The sequence below is a fragment of the Apteryx mantelli genome, chromosome 15, assembly GCF_036417845.1.
Source record: "Apteryx mantelli isolate bAptMan1 chromosome 15, bAptMan1.hap1, whole genome shotgun sequence".
NCBI lineage: Eukaryota > Metazoa > Chordata > Aves > Apterygiformes > Apterygidae > Apteryx > Apteryx mantelli.
Window position 1 is genome coordinate 545,506 of NC_089992.1, and position 25,403 is coordinate 570,908.

General features: G+C 50.5%; 1 protein-coding gene across 1 annotated transcript in view; it reads right to left on the minus strand.

The window, feature by feature from the left end:
- Window positions 1-25,403, minus strand: part of ZNF710 (zinc finger protein 710) — a 44,746-nt gene that overhangs the window by 3,191 nt on the left and 16,152 nt on the right. The window contains exons 2-4 of the mRNA XM_067305290.1: window positions 4,381-5,877; window positions 2,857-3,048; window positions 2,087-2,261 (exon numbers count right to left, since the gene is read on the minus strand). Coding sequence (XP_067161391.1) covers window positions 2,087-2,261; window positions 2,857-3,048; window positions 4,381-5,847 — 1,834 coding nt within the window. The 5' untranslated portion in view covers window positions 5,848-5,877. The remainder of the gene's footprint in view (window positions 1-2,086; window positions 2,262-2,856; window positions 3,049-4,380; window positions 5,878-25,403) is intronic.

Consider the following 25,403-nt stretch of genomic DNA (forward strand, 5'->3'; position numbering starts at 1 on the left):
GTCTAGCTTTAGAAACAGAGGCCTCTGATCAGACTATCTTTTAAGCTGCAAAAAGCTGTCAGAAAAATCTAGCCTTAAAGAATCAGAGCTAAGGGATTTAGGTGTCACTCAGGTAGGTGGAGACTGGGGCCTTCCCTGTTTAGTGAGAGAAGGGCTCAAGTCCTGCTGGCAGCTCCGAACGTTCCCAGCTACGTGCAGTAGCAGGGACCAGTCACAGAAGAGAGAGCGCTGCAGGCCTGCAGAACTACTACACAAAGTGTTGACTGTGCATATGTTCACCCTGCAGATGCATGCCCTACTACTGGGTCTGCCAGAACCCGTGCTCTGTGCCGAATGCACAGGTATACAGCACCTTTCCTACAGGGTCCACATGATAAAAGCCAAAGGAGGAGGCAAGGAGGGAGAGGAACACCCAGGGAGGATTACAGACCTCAGAAAACCCCAGCTGCTGGTAATCATTCTCCAAGTTCTTATCCACATGCTTGTACTCACTGCCTGTGCCTCAAAGCACTGCACCCCCATCCACTGTTATTCAGCAGCAGGTCTTGGATATTGGCTGAACCTAGTCTGAAGTGCAAGTTTTTGGGGTCGGAGGGAAGAGAAAGGAAAAAAAAAGAAAGGGAAAAAAAAAGGCAGAAACGGGAGGATCCTGCTGTATCTGTTGAGTACACGCTCAAGCTGTATGTCAAGATGGCGAGGAAGACTATGTGGATGAAATAGGTAAAATGCATCTGCAGTTCTGTCCTTACAAAACAAGGGTGATCCTGGTGCAAAACTGCACCCGTGCCGATGCCTGAAACTGGGTGCTGAGATACATGCCCAGTAGCGAGACCTCTTTCTGGGAGCTGAGAACTCCCAGCTAGGCCGGACAGCTGTACCAGGGGACGTACGATACCTACTCGAGTTCTTCTCCCCTTATATCCACTGCTGAGCGCAAGGAGAGGCAGCGCTTCCAAATGCTCTACGAGCATCACTGCTGTCCGGGCCCTGAGGGCACTAATGGGCCTTAATGGCCCTGGCCGGCCTCACCCGGGGTCTCCCCCCATCCCTGCCCTTGGGCCCAGGAGCCCCATTTCAGCGCAGCCCTGGGCCTTCAGTCCCCGCCTGGGCTGTGCCGTAGGAGTGACGGTCTCCAGCTCAGCCACAGCCTGGCCCCTGCCTGGCCACAGGCCCTGTTGATCTAGACCCGACCTGCAGACCGACCTCCTGGCCAGACCTCAGACCTGTGTCACCACAAACGTGCCTGGCGAGCTTGACCCTTGGTTGAGCCTGGTCAGGATCTCTGGGTCTGCCCTGCTCAGGTGCTGTGGGGCTGGGCCCCGCTGGCGAGACCCCTGCCCTGCCGGCCACCTTACCGCGCTCAGCTCCCGGCTCCCCGTCCCTTGGGCAGCAACCGGCCCCCGCTGCTCCCCGACAACTGAGGCAGCAGGGTCCCTAGCGCACGCTAGCGGCACGCGCGCACCCACCGCGCTACGGCCCAAGGAGAACACCAACGGCTCCACCGCTCCTCAATGCGGCAGGAGCCTGACACGTGGTGTCTCCTCTTCGCTCCAGGATGCCTTTGGACACGTAAAGAGGGGGCACTTAGGAGAAAAACAGAAGGATTTACTTCTCTTCCCCTATAAAATCCTTTCTGACCGAAAGTGGAAGTCGGTGTCACCAGAGGGCTCCTGGCCTGTCCAGAGAAGCAGAAGCCTCAGTGGCTCCTTGAGGAGCTATTTAAACCTTCCGCTCCCCTTTGGTACCTTTCCATCGGGTGCCACACGCACAACATCTGCAGGGCAGGGTGTCACAGTCAGAACATGGGGAGGAGGAGAGGCTTGGGAGACAGCGATGTGTCACCGCGTGTTCCCGGCAGAACAAGCAAACTAAGGGCAGCTCTTGGCACAACAAGACCCGAGCTCCCTGAAAGGCGATTGCCAAAGCAGCTGCAACACAGTCCAGCTACCAGAGCAAAACACCCTGCCAAGACTGAGGCATCCCTGGGAGCCTCCAGGCAGCAGCCTAAGCAGACAAGATTGCTGTGCCCAGTTTCCAATAGTCAGTACCAGCTCCTGCCATAGACTTGAGCACAGCCTGCACCTACCTTGGCTGTCCAGGCTGATGTCCATGACCCCATGTTTGACCTTCATGTGCCGGCTCAGGTTGCCCTTCAGGTTGAACTTGCTGGAGCAGTAGGGACACTTGAAGGGCTTGCTCCCAGCATGCAGGTGCATGTGGCCCAGCAGGTTGTACATGCGGTTGAAGGATTTCCCACAAACCTAAGAACAGTATTTTTCTGATTAACAAGGCCTATTTTTCTGCCACTGCTGATGGCATGACACTCCCCCTGCGCCCCCCCAGCAAAGGGGGTCAGCCAGCAGGCAGTTGCCTTTGATGGCTAGTCCTGCCTCAGGGACTTGGGTTTTTCAAATCAGACCTCACTCCTGGGGTCCCCTGATTATTCCCACTAATTTCCAAGACTAATTGGATGGCTTCCCTCCTCTGCTCATCTCCCACTCCTTTTGTGGGAGGCCTTGAGGATGAGGTGCTAGTATTTTTGTGAGCTCTAGTGCTCATGAAATCCAGCTTGTGTCTAGCACTGGTTAAAGACAGGCAGGTACTAATTATTCTTCTCTGGCACTTCTGTCGATACCCTCCATCCAGAACAGCTGCCTCCCTACCACTGTAGCTCTGAGCAGAAACTGCAAGTCAGGATGAGCTGTTTGCCAATGCGAACAGAGGGAGGCATCACAAAACAGCATTTGTTTGATTGGGAATTCAACCCAGACTGGCTGGTGTCTCTCTGGGAGCAAAGAGCAGAGTGCCAGGGCCCCTGTGCTATTCCCCAGAAGGATTTCAGACACCCGATGGTACCTTGCATTTGAATGGCTTCACCGGTGAGTGCACAATCATATGGGTCTTGAGCGTCTGCTTCTGCACAAATGTCTTGAAGCAGATGTGACACTGGTACGGACGGACACTGGTGTGTATGAGCATGTGCCGCTTCATGTTGGCCTGCAGGGTGAACTCCCGCCCACACACCTCACACTTGAATTCTTTCACACCCTGGAAGGGTTATAGAAAAGCGTGAGCACTCGGGCAGAGCAGCAGAAGGCAGGGCAATACCCTGCAGGGTGCATGAACCGCCTGAATCCCAGTGCGGGTACCAGCGAGAGCCAGCTCACAGGGCTGCCCTGAGGGTATCGGCTCTAGGGCAGGGAATCGGAGGGGGCTTTCTGAACAGATCACGGGAGCCCGGGGCACGTGTGTGGTGTTTGTCACAGTGCAGAGCAGAGAGCAGCACTCCTGAAGGGTCACCGGGGCTGGCTCCTTGAGGCAGGCTCTAGTTCAGTAACTCCCAGCTGACAGAAGGTAAGTAATGGGTGTGCGTGTGTGAGAAAGAGATAGAGAGATAGAGATTTACCCTAATCAGCCTGCCTGCACCTTCCCCAAAGCATTTCCTGCTTCCTTCTTTCTGCCGGTTCTGCAGGCGTAGAGCTAGGCGCTGCCAGAGCCTTGGCCTGTCCCTGCTAGCTGCCCTGGGAGTTTAATTCCCATTGTACGATACTCCACTATTCAGGTTCCCATTTCCTGCCTCGCTCACAGATACCATCTCTCACCAGTGCTGGAAATGCATTTTACAGCACTTGGAAAAGTCTGTATTAAGTCTGTGCCTTGGGAATGAGAGCAGGAGCAGCTCAGCAAAGCAGCACGCTGTGCGGGGAAGCGGAAAGGAGCTGCCTGGAAAGCACTGCCTTCCCGAAGCAGACCTTGCAAAGGAGCACATTTGAAAGCCTTGCCCAAGACCCATGGCAGGCCCTGCAGCATGTAGGAAAGAGCTTTTTCTGCTGGAAAGAGCGTGGCTGGACACACTAAGAGGTGCATCTGGCTGTTAGCTCCAGCTTTGCTCTCTGGCTAAAATGGGCCAATTGCCCCCCCCCCCCACTCCCCTTGAAAGAACTCCTGAAAAAGAGGAAACGCCTCAGTCAGATCCCATTGGGAGGGACGGCAGTATCCAACTGGCCAGGGTCCTGCAAGTCACTGTCCCAGCACCAGCAGTAAGGACAGAAGGTGTGAAAGCCTCCCTTCCCCAAGGATGAAAACCCCTCGGAGAGAGAGGAGGCCGGACAGTCCCAGAAACCCTACCAATAACGACAACTGTCGTTTTACTCCAAACTGATGACCTCTAACAACTGCTAGCCACCAGCTGCCAGGTGCCTCCACCCGCCACCCATCGCGGGGACGGTCAGAGCACCACGGGAACCGAGACAGTTCTCTCTGCCTCCGCACTCGTGGCCTGGGGCCAACACTTCTCCACTGGGCACGGAAAGGGGAAGCGCCTCTCGGGCCCTGCTGCCGTCCCGCTCAGCCAGCCGTGCGCTCAGCCCCGGGGCCTACCTTGTGGGTGAGCGAGTGCTGCTTGAGGTGGTGGATCTGGCTGAACTCCATGCCGCACTCGGTGCAGACGAAGGGCCGGACGTTCTGGTGCTTCAGCATGTGGTTCTGCAGCTGGCTGCGGTAGTGGAAGGACTTGTTGCACTCTAGGCACTGGTAGAGCGTGGGCCCCTGGTGCGTGGAGAGGTGACGCTTCAGCTGGGTGAGCGTGGAGAAGTCCAGGCCGCACTCCACGCACACGTGGCAGCGGCCGTTCTCGTGCTTCACCTCGTGCGCCTTCAGCTCGCTGGGGTAGGCGAAGCCCCTGCCGCAGAACTGGCAGCTGTATGGCTTGATGTCGGTGTGCAGCAGCATGTGCCTCTTCAGGTGGCTGGTCTGCGTGAACGCCTTGTTGCACACCTCGCACTTGTGCGGCCGGGTGCCCTGGTGGGTCAGCAGGTGCGTCTGCAGGTGGCTGGGCTGCTTGAAGAGCTTGTTGCAGTGCGGGCAGGAGTGGGGCTTGATGCCGTTGTGGCCCAGGATGTGGGTCACCAGGTTGTACTTCGAAGTGTAGGATTTCTCGCACATGCGGCACTGCCAGCGCTTCTGGCGGTCTCCCGCCTCCACCAGGTACGAGTCATCGATCTGCACGTTGATGTCCAGGCGGTCCAGCTGGGCCTTCTTGTTGCGCTCGCTGTTGGCTCCAGCTGCATCTGCGTCAAACTCCCCAGGATCCTGCCACACAAAGCCCTGCTCGTTCTTCACCTGCTCCGGCGACTCTGGCACAGGGGCTTCCGCGTCGCTCAGAGACGGCGCGTTTGCCTCGAAGGCGCACTCAGTCCGCAGGGCCTCGGCGCCGGTGCCCTCCGGCGCGCCGCCCAGGCTGGCCTCCGCGATGCCCGCCTGGACGGGGTCCCGGAAGCGGTGCTCATAGCTCCCCAGCTCCAGCTCCTGGCGCACGTGTCTGCGCAGGTGCCGGAGGCGCCGGGGCTTCCTGCTGAAGGCGCTGAGGTCAATCATCTTCATGGCGCTGCTCTGCACCGTCTTCTCGTGGCTGGAGTCTTCAAAAGTGGGCGGGTGGCTGCGCTGCAGCTCCTCCTTGTCTTCTCCAGGGATGGAGACTTCATACACTACCTCTTCTTCTTCCACCTCAGCCTTCTCGTGCTTGACTTTGGGCACCAGCCTCACGGGGGGCCGTTTTCTCCTCCGGGCGTGCTTTTCGAACGATGACTCTGCCTCTAACGCTTCTTCTTCCTGCGTTTCCCCTTGTGCCTGCCCCTCATGCTCCAGCCGGTAGTCGCTTTCGCGCTCCTCTGGCTCGACTGTCGCAGTGTCCGGAAGTTCGCTTCCCAGCCCCGGGAAGAAGCCCCCAGGGCTGATGGTGGCCCCAAAAAGCTCATTCTCGGACACCAAGCCCAGAACCGCTGCCTGTGCCAGGGACAGCACCACCACGGCGTCTGTCTGAGTCCCGCACTCAGTGAAGCGATCCATCTCTCACACCATCTATCTACGCTGTCATGGCTGTGAAACAAGAGAAAGAAGGGTGTCAGCCTGCCGCACGGCTCCGTCCCACCCCAAACGACAAGCAGGGAATTTCTGCCGGAACAGACTCGTCTAACTGGCGACCTATCTCCTGATCGCTGTCCCCGGCTCCCCATCAGACCAACCCAGTCAGAGACACGCAAGGCCCAAGTAAAACGCGCAGCAGAAGCTCTCCGCTGGGCTTGGTTTCGGTTCTTCCGGCACGTTCACCTGTCGCAGAGGCCGAGCGTCGCGGTGGCGCGAACGGGAGCCCCCAGCGCAGCGCCGGGTCAGCGAGCGCCTGCCCAGAGCATGTCGGAGCAGGCGGCTTTCTGTACAGCAGTTAACCCCGCTCTCGTGGCCGCGACCTCTCCTGCCCCGCGACAGATGTGCTCGGGCTTGCCTTCCCCCACTTGGCCCATCCCGCTAGTCTTCCAGCCTCTTCCATCATCGCCTTTCAAGCACCTCCTCTCCCCTTTCCTTTTGTTTTTATTAATGCCTTCCAACAGCACAGCTTTTGTCCTGGCAAAAAGCATGCCAGGCTTTAGCAGTATTTCTTCACATTTTATAAGCAGTTTGTTTCTATTTTTCCTGTTTTCTTCCCCCTCTAAAGTACTACTGGGCCTATATAGCTTGCTTACAGAACAGATTTATGAAGTCATTTATAAAGAAAGGGCTAGAGAGCTAGTTAAAAAAATCACTGTAAAAAAAAAAACATGGTTCTCCAGGGCATTGGTGTAAACACAGTAAAAAGGCAACCAATCATCCACAAAGCCTGGGAAGGTTTAAGAGAGTCCATTCCTCATCCCGTCCCCCTGTGCTCTGCCCATGGTGCCCCCACGCGCTGATGCCCACCCCAGGTCTGGTGGCAGCAGTATGTGCCCACCTTGGGGACCAGGAAGGCACAGGACACCATGCGTGATGACAGCAAACCCGGCCTGACACTGATGAAACCTGCTGCAGGATCTGGCGCTGCTCCTTCTCCCTCTGCCCCTTCTCCAGGCCCTTAACTACAGGCTTCACAGTTAAAAAAAGGTCACCAGGTTTCTGATCCGCTACCTGATTTTTAATATCTTTTTAAGGGAAAAATAGCAAATATCATGACAATACTGAAAAAGTAAGATAACTAAGATAACCAAGCCAGTCAGACGGAAATCAGTCCAGGACAAACTCATGGAAAGGCTACAAAAGGATGCAAAAAATTGCAATGCTAGAGGCATTATTTCCCCTACTTTTCCTTTCCAAATTTTCACTGCAATTTTATGAAATATGAGTCTTGCCAAACAACCTTTATGTGAAATTTTAAGCATGGTTGAGAGAGGACTTTTTGCTGACCTAAAGTACTTGACTTACTCCTGGATGATATTTTGATTAGATAACTATATATATAGTTATATATTTATGTTGCACATAGTGAATGGACTAGAATTGGTTTATTACAGCTCAAAGACTCTTTGGAACCACAGAAACGTCTTCACCACCCTCCAGGAATGCTTGCAGTAGGATCCTGCAGAACTCTAGTCTTGACCTCATGCCATTTAATAATTCCATCTACTATCAGGAAGAAACTCAAAGAATTGCTCACAGATGACAGGCAAAGCGATGTTCATGTGTTTGGGGAAGAATATATTGCAATGGGACTAGCCAGCAGTACAGCCTGCTTTGGTCTGTTGTCAACACAAGATCTTCTGAGCAAGTCATTTTGATGCAACATAATGCAAGATCATAAAGCAAGGGACAAATAACGCAGACACAGTTGCAGGGTGTGAGACAGCAGCCTTGTACCCTGAAAATGATTTGGAGCTGTTTCCCCCACACTAAGGTGTGTAACCTGCACGATATGTGCCAGAGGCACACAGGAGAGAACTGGAATGAAAGGGAGTAATTTTAATTCTTCTGTTTGCTGTATCAGAACACTCTGGTTACAGCTGAGGGGCAAAGGCAGGCGGGTGGTAGAACTCACTTGGGAGCAGAGCACGATGCCAAACAGTTTGGGAAATACTGACTTAAAAGGTCACATAAACACCAACCATTTTCAATGAGGACAAACTTAACATTTGGGTGGAGAGGCGAGGAAGGGTACGTAAGTACAGAGGAGCGCATTGAGAGATCATAGCAACACTGGTTAGATCATTACTGGACATGAGGTGTGACCACAGCAAATTCACAGTGGCTGCAGTCTTGACAGTAAAAGTCAAAAGACAAATGAGCAGAAAAAAGACATTTTTGCACAGTGCCTACACACAAGGTCCTCGCTGTCCACACCTGGGAATTGCCGGCCTAAACATGACTCCGTCTCGGGCAGTGCCAGACCCTCCAGCAAAGCCAGGGCCCTACCCAGCGCTTGCTGGAAGCAAACATTTAGAGTCCACCACGGATTGCAGCTCTAATCCCGAGACCCTCCGAGACCTCTCTGAAAGCTCCCCAGTCGCAACCCTGGTGGTCTCCAGAGCACCTGCCAACCTTAAGACCACACCAGCAGAGTATATTTCGATCTAATCACCTAAACTACGTATGAATTTCCACAAAGGAGGAAGCGAGTATTTTTTAAAGCGTCCACATTTCGTACTGGTGTGTGCTTCCTCATGAAAACCAGGACTGGAGTCTGCGTTGAGCAGCACGCAGCACCTTCTCTTCTAGAGGATTTAAGGAGGCAGCTAGCTAGTAATTTCAGCACTGCCACAAACAAACCCAGGAATCTGGGATAGCAAAACACAGAGGAGCTGCTGCAGAGGGGAAAAAAAGCGGGACAGACAACACGCCCTTGGGGATGTTTTGTTTTACCATCAGATCCTCAAATCCCTTGGGTTAGTGCTCTGCAGGTTCCTTAAGAATTCAGGCTGGGATTAACAGCGGCTGAAAAATAGTTAAGGGAGAATATCAGACAAAGCAAAGGAGAAAGTGTGAAACAAGAAGTGGAAGAGACATTTAAAGAAGCGGGAGGTCTGAAGGAGAGAGCAACCCTCTGGTAGGCTGGGAAAACAGATCTATCAGCTGCCAAAACACTCTTCAGCTTAAAAGTTTATACATTTTGTTGTGTGGCATAAAACAACATTCTTGGAAAGTGCCAACGCTCAGCTCGCTCGAGCCTTCCCTACCCCTACCGCAGGGGCGAGACTCCCCTAATTAGCGAACCCTGGCTTAGAGAGGACCGGACGCAGTACTGGCGGACACTGCATCGGAGGATCTCGCTTCCCGAGCGGGGACCGGAGGAGCGATGCAAAGGACTCCGAGGGAGCCGCGGACGGCTGGGCACGGAGGCAGGCCGGGAGCAGCCTCCCCGGGAGCAGCCTCCAGGGTGGCTTGTACGGATGGGCAGGGAAACACTTGGAAAGCTGCCACCAGATGAAACGGAGGAGGCCAGGACTTCCCACTGTGGTGAAGAATGTTCTTCTAAATAGAATTATTTCTGCAGCTACAACAAAGAGAAATCCTATGGGGGAGGTAAAACAGAATCAACTCTGAACTAGATTATGCAGCAGTCCCAGGAGCACCTGCACGGTTAGAGAGAGGCAACCTTGGGCTAAACAAGCCCTCTCCTGCCTGGAAAGGGCACACCCTGCTTCACCGGGTTGTTGTGCTCCTGTTCTCATTGCACCAGCCCATACGGCCTCTAGGCCGACGTCCCACCCCAAGGCTGGCGAGGGGGGTCGGGTGCCGGGCTGCAGAGACGAGGAGCACGGGCAGGAGGCACCAGCCCCTCTGCCCTGCAGCACGGCCGCCCGAGGCGGTCGCTTTGCTCTTGCTGGTCCCTGCGCGGCAGGTCCTGGGCCAGCTTCGGTGAGCGTGGCCATGCATCCCCACGCCAGATCCAGGCACTGAACCACTGGCCACAGGCCGTGCATCCTTCCGGTGAAGGAAGGAGTGACGAGGGAAGGGCAAAATAACAGGCATGAAAATAGGAGGAGACAGAGAGGGGGGAGAGGCGCAGACTTTGCCAGGGCGCAGGTCAGCTGCACTGGGGATCAAAACACTGGACTACCAGGTCCTTCCTTAGGAAATGCGCTTTCCATATGTTTAGCGCAGGCTGCACCCTGCCACGGCAGATTCAGGCACAAGATCGCACACTCTTGGTCCAGCACCTAACAAACCCGGCGAGGCAATCCCCGAGCGTCGGCCGGGCCCGAGGAAGAGCCAGCGACGCGTCAGCGCTGCCGGAGAGGAAAGAGATGCTCCCGAGGGGGCGAAGCCAGCGCGCGTGCACGGAGAGGAGGGTACGATCAGCGCCGAGCCCCCCTCGGAGCAGGGATGCAGCCACTGCAGAAGGAAACTTTCTCGGGGAGGAGGAGACGGCTGGTGTTGCCGGTGCAGGGGCTGAACCCCGGCGGGTCCGGGCAGGAGGCAACACGCGCCCCCTCGCCGGCGATCCTCGCTCCGGCAGGGGCGATGGGGCTCACCCGGTGCGGGAAGCCCTGCCGGTGCGGGAGCGTCGCGGTCGCCCTTGCCTGCCGCTCACTGCCCTCTGCTCTGGGGCGCCTGGCTGGGCCCAGACCCGTGTTCCGGACAGGGCCGTCACCATCCCCGGCTGGCCGAGTCCTGTCCACACCGGGCCGCCAGGAGATGCGGGTCTCCCTCCCGCCAGGGCCGGGGAAAGCGGCAGCACGGAGCTGGCGAGCAGAGAGCTGGGTCCGGAGACCGGTTCCAGCCCGGGAATAAAGAGGCCTCGTCCACCCCGCTAACACGTTTCCAAAGGGCACGCGGGAGGAGAGCGATTCCGTCCCCTCCCAATTTCCAGATTTTAGCAAGGAGCGACCCTTTTACCGAGGAGAGCCGCCGGCAGAGGATGGATGTGGGGGAGGGCGGCCAGGCGGGGAAGAGAAACCCATACAAAAACAGAGAGAAAGAAAGAAGAGACAGAGAGGAGGAGGGGGAGGAGAGGGGGAGCGCGGAGGCAGAGAGACAAAGAGCGGAGCGGGCAGGGGAGGGGAGCGGAGCAGAGGGATGGGGGAGGAGAGCACGGAGCATGGGGGATGGGGACCGCTGGGAGCCGGGGCGCTGGGCGCCTCGACCGCCTGGGACCCCGGGAACACGCGGGAGGGCAGGAGCGTGGCGGGAGCTGCACCGTGGCTGCCGGGGCGCCCTGGCCACCCCTGCCATCCTCTGCCCCGTGGGCAGCGCGTGCCCACCGGCCACCAGGGCCGGAGGAGCCGGGGCCCACGCACGCCCCCCAGGACACCCTCAAAAGCGCCCAGCTCCAGCTCCGGCCTGTTCAGTGCGGGAAATGCTCCCAGTTCCACCTGGGAAATCGCACGGTCCCCGCGGGCACCTCTCAGTACCGCCCTGGGGCCGCCGAAACCGCGGCAGCTGCTAGCGCTGCGCGTCAGGCGCTTCCCAGGCGCTGCCGGGTCCTGCACCCCGAGGGGCCGGTTTGCTCCGTGCCGTGCCGGGTCCGCGCGCCCGAGCGAATCCTGACGGACGGCGGCTTGCTGGGAGACTGCTGGGGGAGCGGGCCGCCCTGCCGCTCGGGGACCTGGCCGCCCCCCGCGCGCCCGGCACCTCTCCGCTGCAGGGCTCGGGGGACTCGGCTCTGCTGGCTCTCCCCTCGGAGACCCTCCTGCACCTCGCACAGAGCCCAGGGACGTCGACTCATTCCCCACCTCAAAGCTACCGACGGTGCCTTCCACGAACAGCCGGGCTCCTTTCTCAGGCCACCAGAGCTGCTCTCTACCCACCTGCAAATCCAATATTGCAGAAACCGTGCATTAAGCTGGCAGTGCTGCCATTTCTGCTAGGCTGGGGAAAGAAAGAGGCCAGAAACCAAACGGCACTCCCCTCGTGCAATGGCCTACGGCTCTGATCTTGCTGATCTTCACAGCAGAGAGCGTGGATTACCCTCCGCTTTCTACAGCGTGCGTGGCGCTTTTGCAGATGAAAGGTTTGGAGGCTACTACACATTATTCAGAAGCTGCCCATCTCCCACGCTTACAGTCCCCCTAGCTCGAGCTCAGCTTGACGTTTCACTCAGCGCTGCTCCCCACAGAGACACTTACTACCAGATAAAACAACAAAACAAACCACGCTCCTGCAGAAATATCCCCTGCCATTTTTGCAAGGACTGGCGAGATTCTCACTTCCCTGCGCCCTCCTTTAATTTCCCTAATCGTTCATCTGCTTGTCGGTCACGGCAAAACCCCCCGTTCGGCCCGGCTAACATCGCACGAGCAACTTCTGAAACGGATGCCAGATGCAGGGCTGGGCCAGGGGACTTTCAGCGATGGGAAGTGTAAAGCCAGGGCTTTCAGATGACTAGGAAAGAGCAGCAGTTTTCCGGAAGGAATATATAAACAATACCACTGGCTTCAAGAATCTGGTAATGTAATTCTTGCTGAAATTATGGAAGCTGAAAGCAAGAACCAGCTTCCCCAGGGTCTCAGTCCAGACAGGAAAATAGGGGTCCCTTTTCTCAGTTTTGGTGAGATGAGCTGGAAGAGACTGGAAAACAGAGAAGACCATTCTCATTTGGTTTTTGATCTTGCCGTCTTCCTCGTTTTGGGGTAGGCTGCATCAATTCCTGTTTCTGTGTAGACTGGATGTCTCTTTCAATCCAATCAGGATCCTGCTTTTTCCAGCAGCAAGGGGCTATTTCTCCACAACCATTTATCTCACAGCACAATAAACACCTCTGCGTTACCTCCTGCAGCAGTATTAAAGCACTGCTACTGTCACACCCCCGGCTGCGGGGCCGGGAGGGTACCAACAGTTCTGGGTACCGCTGGCGAATGCGAGTGCGCAAAGGAAACGTTACATGAGCGAAACACGCAGGACCAGGACAACGCTAGCAAACAGCCTCCAGAGAGGAACCCTGCAGCAACCTGCTGGACAGGAGAGATGAGAAGGGACCCAACTGTTTTCCCCACGTCTCTAACACTCCGTGGAGTGGTCATCTGCATCCGGCAGTGGGACGCCCTGGATCTCTGCCTCCGAGCCCAAACAGCACAAGACAAAGAGGCTGAATGAACGACACATTGGCACGCTCCTGATATCAGCACCGACATGTTAAAAACAAAACCAACAACCCCAAGACAGAGGCTTTTGGAACAAAGTAGATTCTCTGCCACTCCGTGGCTCTCCAAGAAGAGGGAAGTGCACCACTCCTCTGGGCCTGCAGTACAAAAACAAAAGCCTTGTGTTACACAAACCAGTCTTTGCACTTTTCTCTATCAAACATGCAAGCCCTTGTACACAAGAAGTTGGGCTTTACCGCTCAAAAGACAGCAAGGCCACCACAGTTAGCAGAACTGCTGAAGCAGCTGCATAAACACACCACACAAGTGGGAATCGGACAAATGCTTTTGTTTCACTTCCCTGCTCTCGCTTCCTCCCTGGGTAGCCTGCTCAAGGCTCTTGCAGACCAGGCTGGAAACGATGTTTCCCAACACACTGGCAAGCAAGGTTTCGTCAAGTATTTCCAGCTCTGCCAGGAAATACACTCACGCTCCTTGGTGAGGAGGCAGAGCATAGCCTGGACCTCTCCTCTCCATAGGACTGCTTAAAATCTTGCTTAGGATGTCAAAGCAAAGGCTTTGGAGGGTTTTCAGGTCTGGTGTCCAATAACTAAGCACAAACCTGCTAGAACTAGTCCAATATGCAGTAATAGCTCAAGGGTGATCTAAAATGATGCCAGGCCAGGGCTGAAGCACAAGATGCACATGGAGTGCATGGATGCTAGTCAGAAGACGCACGCAAGCCCACTGTGCAGCAGAAGCTCGCACAGCACTTGCAAGCATGAAATCAAAATCTAATCACAGACATCAGTCTCTTAAGTCCCAAAGAGATTTCTACATAGAAAATCACCACAGTCCTGGCATGACATTGAAGCAGGTTCTGTGGCTAAGCACATACCTTGCTACCTCTGCTAGTTCTTTCTCTTCTACAGGCCTGTGGCTGAGGTAGCGCAGCAGAAAGGAACTCATCACATCAGCATGTTGCTCAGCCCCTACCTGCTTCACAGCTGCACTGAAGAAGTGGCAGAGGAAGGAGAAAGGCAGGAATATGTTGTCTCTCCTGGTTTTGAGGAAATATCTCTAGCTGAGGTGTCATTGAGACTCAGCCTTCCAAGGCTGAGGAACCATGGAGCTGCACCGTGGGGCGTGCAGAAAGCTGCCTGGGGCTGGGAAGAAGGACACCCTGCAGACCACAGGGCAAGGAGAAAAGGAAATGACTTGCGTCACATAGTACTGGCGAGACAAAAGTCCCAGTGTCGGAGGACGAGGCTGGGGCTTCTAGGAGATGCAAGAATGATTTAATATTTAAACTCCAACCTTCTCTGGAAGAAGAACACGTTACAAGTTTTAAAAAGGGCCAACTGCTCTGATAATGCACAGAATAAATACGTTAACTCTCACCAGTGAGATGTGCCAGTTTCCCTACCCGTAGGGGGGCCTGCAGGCTGAGTGGGGAAACTGGGCTACAGGCACACGACCCAAGAAGCAAGCTAACAGATTCACAGAGAAAGGAGGATCCAGGCAAATCCCGCTCTTTTGCTTATCTTCCACGCCATGAAAAATATAAAATGGAACCAGGCTGAACCTTGAATTGAGCTCTCAATCTTCCTTTTTTCCCCCACCTCAGACCTGCAGGCACCTCCAGATTCTCTTTCCTTCAAGCCCACAACGTAAGATTCTTCTTTCACTAGTCTCCCCAGTTTGCACTTGAGTTTGGTTTCTTTGTCTTGTGCAGTCCAAGATCCACCTTTCTTTTCCATACACACAAATTAAACTTTTCTGTAGCTAGTCATCATTTTACGTTTTGATTATCTGCCAAGTACTGCGTTGCACTGGCAGGCAGTGCCTTGCTCCCTTTAGATTCATTCAAAACGCTTCTGCAGAAATCATGTTTCTGACTTGTGGCGACTCTGCTATTTTCCCCCTTGCATCATTCTGCTACTGCATCAGACGCAAACTGCCTGCCTTTTAAGAGCTTTCTCAACCCATCTTTTCTTGGATGCTAACAAACAATGGACTCGCTTACACTGCGCCAACGATGACAAATTTCATTACTCAATTTCCAACAAATAAATTCACAAATTTTCTGGGAAACCTCTATGCAAAGATCTGCTGCTACTACACTAGTTTCTTCAAATTTCTTCTTAAAGCACACCAATGCCTTATCAATGCCCGGCAGTGATTAAGCAGCTAATGAAGGACACTTGCTTCTTCTTCCATTCTTGTGCTCCTCTGCTTACATGTTCACCCTGTCCTTCCTATCTTGCACTTAGATGGCAAGTTCACTCAGGGCAAGCATCATATTTATTCTGCTGCATACAGTGCTTAGATCAATTTTTGAGCAAGACTTGTAAGTACTGCTATAAAAAGGCACACATACAGCAGTCCTTCAGGCTGGTGTCCTGGTTCTGCTGCAGGCACTGATGCTGCTTCTGTTTTTGCGCTATCAGACTGTTTCTGCAATTTCCTCAGCTTGTTGTCTGTAAGCACTCTGCCAGAGGGGACAGATCCTTCTGTTCTGCGCCTTATAACGCATTACTAGCGAGGGTTTCCTCTCTTGCACTGCTGTCGACTCCATCCGTCACCTTTATGTTTCTCTGCACTGACTTCCCTAGTCCCTTTTCTAACCGCTGTTTCTCGTGTTCAGATCATCCATCCATCCCACTTCTCTCATATCAGTAATACAGAAAATAAATTAAACCTGTCCTAATATTGATCTTTGTAGCAACACAAGAGCAACTTCTCCTCAGCCCCGGTTTGAGTCTCCCCGCCTTTCTAGCGACTACACTTGGCAAACTCATCATCCATTTAACTACAGCAGCTCCTGCCTGCGTGCCATAGCTGCGAACCAAATCCTTGCGTGGGGTTTTTACATAAACTTTTAGTTTAGGTTCAAGGCTCTCTAGCACGTTTGCTGATTGAGATACTTGCCAGCCCGTCCCTTTGAAGGGTTTGCCGCATCTTTCCTGTACCTGAAGTTGCACTTGCGTACTCGTTAGAATCCTCTCCGAAAACGGTAAGCACAAGTGTGTCACTGCCCCCTCTCATCCGCATCTCCTTGCCTTCCAAAGAGCTTCTCCACACTCTCGCTAATGGTGCTCCTCGTCTTTCTCCTTCTCCTCACAATTCTAGGAAGGACGCATCCGGAGCCAGCAGTCTGCGGAGGTTCTCTTTCCTTTTCTTTTTTGCACAATTCAGTTTTCATTCAGCGTTGCTCCTCCCTCTTCTGGGAAACAACGCGTCTAGGTGTGATCTCTCTTCCCCTCTTTTCTTTGTCAACACAGATTGCTAAGAATTAAGTTTTTCCTTGGTACAACTCCAGCATTTAAGCCATTCCTCCCCTCTCCAATCCCTGCCCTTCTGGCACCTCTTCAGAGGCTCCACTATCTCCTTATTGATTTTCTTTTCTTCAGACATAAGTTTTTCCTAACCTTCACTTCCTTGTATATTTTTTAACTTCTATTTACCTCTCTGTGTTATCTGTAATCACTCAGATATCTAATTTTTACCTTAATACAGAGTTTTATCCCTCATAGTTCCTTTCCTGCAGTAACATTGCCTCCAGTATGTTTCTTGCTAGATTCCAGCATCAGAAACTGTACCAGATTAAGATTCATTATCTCTGGACACTTCCCTCTTCCTTGCCTTTCCCCTCATTGTTTTACCTTCTGTTTTACCCAGCTTTTCCTGAACTTCTCCAAAGCTTCTGACAGAAATCTATTTACCCCAAATTGCAGTCCCACACAGCCCCTCCACCAGAGTTTGGTGGCAGCTGAATCACAGCAGGCAGGCAATGCAATAGCCCTGAAAATAAAACTCTTGGAATCCTAAATTGAGCAGCCTAAAGAAAAAAAAAGTCTATTTCATAAAAGTCTAATTTGTGAACACATACAAGGTTTGCCAAGGCTCTAAAGATCTGAAGAGGAGAAGTAGAGTAAAAGGACCACCTAGCTTCCCTGAACCGCCTTCCTTGCGGAATTTCCCATTGAAGGTGGCCTGCGAGAGAGCCTAGCTCCTGACCACCTCACCTCGTGCCTCCGCTCCAGGCTGAGCTATCAGTTATTTTAAAGGCCTTGTTTTCTTTCAGGCTACGTGTCCTGAGTGAAATGCTATTCTTCATGCTACTCTTCACATCAGCCCCGAAGCAACAGGGTGAGCATTGCAGTCACCTAAATTTCACATAACCCTTCCTTACAGCCGCTAAGGATCCACAACCCAGAGCTGAGCAAGATTTACCTTTCGGAGACTCCTTAGGGGCAGCACCTCCTCTCTGCAGCAAGCGTGAGCCACCCTCCCTGCTGAAGGCTAAGGTACCTCGTTATCTCTCCTCATCACACGGGAAGTGCCGGCACATGGGCTGGTACCGCAGGCCAGCTGGTACCTGGGAACAGCTTATCTCGGGCAACTCACTCGTGTGTCGTATGCAGGGTTAAAGGCTGCATGACCAACCGAGGAATCATCCGAAAGGTCCTTTGAGATGTGCTCCCCACAGAAAGAGAATCAGTGACTCAACTTTACTAATGAAATCACCCTGTTATATGCAGATAGGGCGCGTAACTCCTCTGCTGCAAGGCTCCAGGGCTAGGAAACCGGCAGAGCCCACGGGAGGCTGCAGAGGTTTAGCGACAGCCTGGCCGGGGCCCCTGCGGTGGGAGCTCCCGGGATGCGCGCTGCCGAGCCCGGGAGCGGCTCCGACGGCTCCGACGGCCCCCCGCGCCCAGCCCGAGCGCCCAGCGCCACCGCCGACTCGCCGCCTTCCCGCCAGGTCCGCACGCGGCAGCTCCCGCGGGTTTCCGCCGCCGCGGCAGGGATGCGCCCAGGGGACGGCGGCAGGTTCCCCGGCCGGCGGCTCCGCCGTCCCCCCGGGGCAGCGGCGCTGCGGCTTTCCCCAAGCATCGCTCGCAGGACCGCGGCGGCGCGCGAAAATCGGCGCGAGGGTACAACGGCGCCGAGTTTTGCACGTGTGAGTGGTCCTACGGGTGCTAAAGCTTTTGAACAGTTTTTGAACGGAAAATGGCTAATCAACAGACCTATAATATTTGTGAGAATATTTTTGGTTTTATTTTTCCTACATTTTTTAAAAACGGTTTCATTTAAATTTAATACAAGAAAAATATCTTTCACATCTTTTTTATGGCTTTGTTTCTTTTTTGTGGTTTTCCTCAAAAGCTGTTTACAAACACCCATAAAAATTTTAAACAGAAAAATATTGTTTTTCCTGAAAATTACAATAAACAACTAAAACTATTTATAAAACCGATCTAAAATATTTGTCCTGTACCTGGCCTGAGGATTTATGAGGTCATCTTGGATTGAACTAAACGCTGAGCTTGGGCTGGGTGAGAAAAGAATGTCTGGGGTCTCCTATTCTCCGCCGGGGCCACAAAAGCTTTCCCATGCAGAATAATCAATCTAACACTGCAGGAAGACTAAGTTGCATCCATGCTTGAATACTACGGTAAATCAAAGCCAAAATGTCTATCTTGTTTCAAAAGCCTCCATAACTACCCCAGATAAAACTACAGATGGCATACAAAGATTTTTAAATTTACATGGAATAAAATGATAGAGTGAGGGCTATTACTTAACTCAGACCATTAAGCGCGGAGGAAGAGCTGTCCGAAATATAAAGCTGATCAACTCAAAGTGCTCGTGGACCTGCGGCATCTAATGCCACCTGACTCGGGATCTTCACCGAGTCACGCAGTGGTGATAGTGTAAGTGCCTCTAGTTTGCAAGGGCAAAAAGATAATACCTTCCAAAATTTCTACCCCAAACCCCTCCCTCCTTTCTGAATCTAGGTCAGAACTAAAAATATCATTTCTCTTCTCACAATTGACATCTGGTGCAAATAAACTAGACTTTAATCTAAATAATGAGCCAAAGTTTTAAGAAATGGGAGAGAGAACACATTTTGCCGGGTTGTTGCCTACCAAATAAACTTGTTGTTTTTAAAGAAATCAAAACAAAATTTAAATTCATCCAACCAGTGTCTTCAAATTAGATACTATCTAGCTCCATTATTTTAGGAAGACTTTTATTAATGAGTTCTCTAGAAAAAAAGGTAGTTATTGTAAGCTGATTAGAAAACAACACTACTAACTTCAGATATATTTTCTGACAAGGAAAAACCTATATGACACCATGTGAAGTGGTTCCAAAAGATGAACTTGATTTTCAAAAAAAACCCCAAAACCACACACAAGTTGGGGAAAAAGGTGATATTATGTCTGTAAGACAGACAATGTCTCTTGAAAGAAGTAGCATGCTCTTTGTAAGAGTATGTTACATGTTGAAAAACCATTACTGGTCAATCTTTTGGCAATTCTGTTAGAGATTATTACCACAATGTTTACATTCAAAGATAAGAAGTAAACATTAATCTGTTTATAGCCAATAGATTATTGGTAAATTCTGACCAGAAAAGAAAAGGAAGGCTTTTTAAAAAATTGGAAATTACCCTTTCTATAGAATAAGCACAAATACAGCATACGCAATACATCTAACCAGGAAAAAAAAGTGTATTCAACAGGGTTTTTTATGTCACTAAGTTTCCCATTAAACAAAAAGTCTGCTGAACACAAAGCTGTTCTGTGGTAAAAAAATGAAATCTGTAGAAATGTGTCTTGGAAGGAAGCAGTTTTCCTTTTTAATACCCCATTTAATAAGAAAGTTTTACCATTATCACAGTTCTGTTTTTCAGGTAAGTTTTTTCTTTTCCACTGAGAAATTATCAATAATTCAGTGCAGTGGAGTTTTGATTTGCAGATCGTTAACATTTTTTCAGTGGAGGTTCAGACATCTTTAGCAAGGTAAAAATCACAAGGGCCTTCTACACAGTCAGGGCAGACATCTCTCAGACCAGCTTCCTTCCCTTCCTTCACCTTTCCCAGACCTCGTATACGGTACACGGGTCCCTCAGACCACAAGCTCAAAACTGTCGGTCTAGACGCAACGAACATTATCATTATACGCGAAGTAAAAAGCTAAAAGTTAAAGTGCATCTTTGAAAATACTAGACTTGAATTTTGCACATTTGTGTGGGAGTGGTATAAAAAAATTGCTTCTGCAGTTCTCAATAAACAATTTAAAATTGGACTTCACTTCTCTGCTTAATTAAGGGTGCGATTTTGAACCAGGTCTTCAAACCTGAACCAGATGTTCCTATTGCGCAATACCAGGAATTTCATTTTACTGTTTGTTTGTACCTTGTGTCAACGCAGAACTTGATGATATCTAATGAATCTGTGTTTTTTTCTTTTTATTAGGGCTGGAAGCGGTTAGGATACCACTATCAATACCACTGCAGTATTACATGTTCTCTTAGCACGGAGCAAAGTATTCAGTACTGCAAAATATTGCATGTTGCCCGTTGTGGGATTCCGCCCAAAGACGCTGGTGCCGGAGAGGGCGCTATGTGAACGGCTGCAGGATTTACTCCCTGCCTTGGTCTCCAAACGGAGAAAATGTTCGCGGCAGGGTTGTTTTCTGGAAATCAGGCATTTAAATTTGTTATAGATTCCTGCCAAACAACTTCCTCAGATACCGTGTGGCAACCTCTGTTATGAATGTGGGATACGCGTGCAGCCGGGACGAGTTATGCCAGGATGTGTTCAGGCCCCTTGCACCGGATTTCTTTTCCACAGGGGAGCCTAGCTTCGAGGGACAGGTATCAGCCACCAGCGTGCTGGGGTGCAGCGCCGGCATCGAACCAGAACAACACTGGGAACAACAGTCCTACCGCGCTGCACCAGCGCCGCGACCCCTGGCAAGGCACCGGCGGGCTATTCGCACTGCCATCACTCCCAGCATCGACCCCGGGACTGCAGCGCCCGTCTTTCCAAACTCGTACCCGCAACGTCCTCGGCCCCAGAGCTGCAGCAGCGTCTGCAAGGCGAAGGGACATACCGCAAAGCGCGCGCGGCAGCCGGGCTGGCCGGCGGATTCCCGCTTCGGAGCACCGACGTCCAGGCAGCAAAGACAAAGTTCTCGGGTTTCCGTCACACGCTTCCGCAGCCTACCATATATCCTTCTACCAGTCTTTACCTTTAGAAAAGGTTAATGCTCTGCCTTTGCAATATATCCTCACTGTTGAAGACTACAGTTTAATTCAACTTTTATTTTTTTTAAATGAAGTAGGCTGAACGCAATAATCCGAAATATAAATATTGAGCCCAAACCACGGGCATGTATTATCTCTCCCAGTTCTGATCCCCTCCCATCCCATACTAGTCCTTAAGAAGAAAATTCATGTAGGGAGGCACTATAGCTTCCAGTTTTTGAAGAAAGTCTTCCTGTGGTGGGTAAGAAATATTTCAGCTGATGGAAATTCAGAGCGTGAGGGGTCAGCGTATGAGCAGCAGCAGATGCCAAAGTAATTCACCTCTGGGGAACGGAGCAGCAACCCAAAACGTGCTGGTGGCTTCCCAGCAGAAAAGCATCCAAGTTTCTTGTTGCCAGTTGACCCAGGACATCCCCCCTCTTGCTTTTCTTTCCTGTGAAGAATTCACTTGTCCTCCTTCACCAAACATTCAGAGTCTTTATATCTTTTGCTCCCCCACCCCCAGTATCTTCCGTCCTTGTCTCCTCTCTATTTCTCTATTGCTCTCTCATTCTTTCTGTTACCCTAGCAACACCTATCTCGGCTCTGTAGATCTGTCCTGTGCGTCTCTCTTATCTTTCTCCCTTCTCTTTCATCTATCTCCTAATCTCCCTCTGTATTCCAAACCTCTGTCCTTTGCTTTCTTTCTTTCTTTCTTTCCCTCTCTCTTTTCATCTCCTCCAACGTCTTCTCTATCTCTGGGTTACAATTATTTGAATCTCGCTTAAAAAAAAAAAAAATCTACTTCATTAACCGCTGTGCCACCAATTCAACTCCAGCTCTTCTTGCAGGCCATCTGCACTGCTCAGGACCCCTACCGATGTCAGAAGCTATTGGTCTGATCCCCAAATATGCACGCGTCTGCCAAATTAAAATAAAGTCGTCATGCTTGCAGACAAGGCCCTTCCTCCAAAACCCTTTAAACGAAGGGAAAACAGAATTTAAATCTCACACTACAAGAAGTTCAGGATTGGGCAATTAGATCCAACTTCTAAATTGCCTGCAGAATTCATTTGCTCGTATTCTGCTGTTATTGCCGCAGTGTAACAAGTCCCCACTTTGCTTTATTTTCACTGCATACACTATTCACTCAGCACCTCTGTTTTACTAGAAGAAAACATATCCACTCGCATTCACCTGCCTTATTTGCCTTGCTGCCTGCAACAGGGCCGTGTTGCCCAGACTCTGTGCATGAGCCTCTGGCAAATCATTCCCTCCCCCAGCCCTTCTCTCACAAGAACCAAAATGAAAGCTGGTGGCTGTAGGCCAAAGTGTGTTTGTCTCTTAGATCAGTTCTCCTAGACGTCTCTTAGATCGCTCCTGAATTTCTGTTTTATTTTAAAGCAACTGGAAACAAGGGAGACAAGAAATAAATGGGAAAAACGAGATGCTTTATGAAAATCAGAGTCCTAATTACATCAGTATCACCCTGACCGTCGAAGTGACCGAAGGACAAAAGCTACGGAGGCTTGAGTTTGGTCTGCCATGGTTAGGTCCAGCGGACCACCGTTTCTGCTGTAAACAGCACAGCGGCTAACCCACCAGCACAGATTCATTACCACGTATAATTTCCCTGCGCTAGGGAGTCTCCTTAGAAAACTGTTGCGCACAGACTGACGGAGCCAAAACAAACGCTCTCTGCCCCTTGCGGCCCGTGGTCTGCTTCTGCCAAGGACTCGCTAAATCTTTTCATGCTGAGTAACCAAAAGGACAACGCATCGTGCTTACAGTGGTCAATACTCCATCTGATAACATGTGAGGAGAGTCTCAAGTGAGAGAGGCTGGTCTTTTCAAAGCAAAATTATAGAGCTGCTAAGAGCTTCCATGTTGGACAGCTGCTGGTAACATCTGGACTGCTTCCTGCAGCCAGCTGCTTTGGGAACTAGGTATGCACAGTCCTGCTGGAGTCACTGACCAGAGCAGAATCCACAATCTTGTACCTAATCACTTCGCTCCCTGCTTAAGGAAACACATCAGCAGCTGGAAAAGTGTAGCCCTTCCATCAGCAATCATCACAGAGCACCCTGACTGATCACCGCTTGAAAAACGGCCTTGAAGGGATGAGATTTAAGAGGTGATATTGGGTTTATGTTTAAAGAACAGACAGTTTTGATTGCATTCCTCCAGAGCTCCTCCAACTAAATGCTACTAAATAGTGGTGCTGGGCACTTTCAAGTTTCCCTCTTAAACTAGAGGTGAACCACTGCGGTCTTCTGCATTAGACCTTCTCCTGCTTGCAGTACGGTGAAGCGCACAGTGAACCTGTGGAAATCGCTGCATCCTGAAGCCCTACGTCTGCCAGATTTGAAGAGCAGTGACTTTTCACGGCAAACAAACATTTTGCGCCCCAGAGAACAGACACAGCTTCTCAGCTCAGCGCTCCAAGAGCGAGTTGAGGTCTGCTGCACATTCCAAGTTTTCCCATGGACCATTTTTGCAAGTACAGTGTTCCCCTTTTAAAATGAAGCAAACGTGATCTATCCATCCCTATCCATATGTCTCTTTCCCTAAAGCAGTGCAGCCCACTTAAACATACATGCTGCAACAGAAATGTCTTGGGATCTTCTTTTGAGAGCTTATTGTCATATCATGTTTTAAAATGTCACCATCCGCTAGCACATGAGCATCAATGACATAAACAACAATTAAAATATAACTAACTGATGTCAAAAGCTGGAGAGTTAGCAAGCAGATGTGGGCAGGCCTGGAGAGAGTCAAAGGAAAGGAGCTGTTCCTCTTTTGATCCCAGCCTCAAAGCCCAAGAACACATAATTCACATTGAGCAGGGTGCAAAGCAGAAACACTACAAATCTACAGACTTTAAAGCATTTTAATGGAGTTCTGATCATTTGTAAACAATTTGGGGACTGACTGTGTTTTTGGTATTTTGAGAGGAGGAGGGAGAAATACTACCCCAGGACTAACCTAGCCAGCGCTACTGTCTTGCTAGGTTCACTTCAAAAGACTCCTAATACAAATCTCTCTCTTCCTTGGAAAACAATTTTTGCTTTTAAGTGAAATAAACAGGGAAAAAAAGACTTTCAAGTTCCTCCTTGCTGTAACGACTTCTCTTCTACATACTCCCTTTCCTCTCCGAAAATAGAAGAGCTATTCAAAAAAGATGCAAAAAGAAAAAAGGAACTGAATAGAGGAAAGAGGAAAGAAAAAATGGAGCCCCAAGGGGGTGGAGAAAAACAGAATGAAAAGACAGCAAAAGTAAAGAAAAGGGATGAAAAATAAAGGAGGGGGAAGAGAGAGACAGACAGAGAAGCTTTGAAAAGAAAGAATGCTTCTAGCCTGAATACAGTGTGCATGAAAAAAAGATCGCTTGAAAAGAAACAGCCACATGAAATGACCTCTCATTCACAGACTGTGCCAATCACAACTACAATGTAAATCCTTTCTTCTTTTTTTACATTCTCTCTTTTTCCAGTGGGGGCAGAGGGAAAAGGAAGAAAGGAGAGTTAATTCTCAACATCGCGGAAAATAAATCTGGTCTTTTCTAACTCCCTAAAAGAAATGCTGAGCTACTTTTAAAAATACTTCTCCTAGTAATCACACATACTGATATGTAAAAAAAGCAAATGAAATTCTGCAAACTGAGTTTCTTTAACAAGGATTCGTTCTCACTTATGCAGAATGTCTCTCAGATGAAAAATCACCACGCTTTCCCCAGGAAAAAATAACAGAACCAATATTCAAAGAAAACAAATCTATAAAAACAATTGCAGACATGAAAAGCAGTCAACATTAGAGATTTAGATCAAAAATTAAACCTTGTAAAAATTATAATGGATATTTTTAACAGAGATACAAAATCAAGGGCCTGAGTCTGAGACATGTTCTCTTCGTATCAGACCTGTAGGTTATGAAGAATATAGAGGTACAAAGGATCAGAATTCAATACATCATGATACAACATCCATATCTTTTGCAAATGACTTAACAGATTTGAGGAGAAGCTACTCCCTAATGGTCTGAATGCAGAAAGCAATGCTAAACACTAATGGCAGAAGCAGCTGTAGGGAGGTTTTTACTGTGTTTCTGCAAATGCTAGTTAGGTTCAATTTTGTTTAGTGTCTTCGGGAGTGGTGTGGGGTTAACAGACCATCAGTTGAGAAGATGATCCTAAAATGAAATGCATAGTAACAAGAGAGGCAATGTAACACGGCACAAAGATAGACTAAAAATGTAATAAGAAGAAAATAATGTAACTGGAGTCAATTTGGAAAAAATACTTAATCTCTCTAGAGAAGAAGGAGACTGAAACACAGCTCTCCAGTGAAAAAGAAATCTAGAAGGAAGCAACAGGTACAACAGATTTATGTAGGAGTGACAATGGTTAGCAAGTTAGACATGAAATTGCAATGCTATCTGACAACACAAACAGACCCAGACTGCATATGAAAAGACTTCACATTTTGGAGCTGGAAAAAGATAATCTTTCTCTACACGGCATGAGTACAGCTAGGCCTACAATA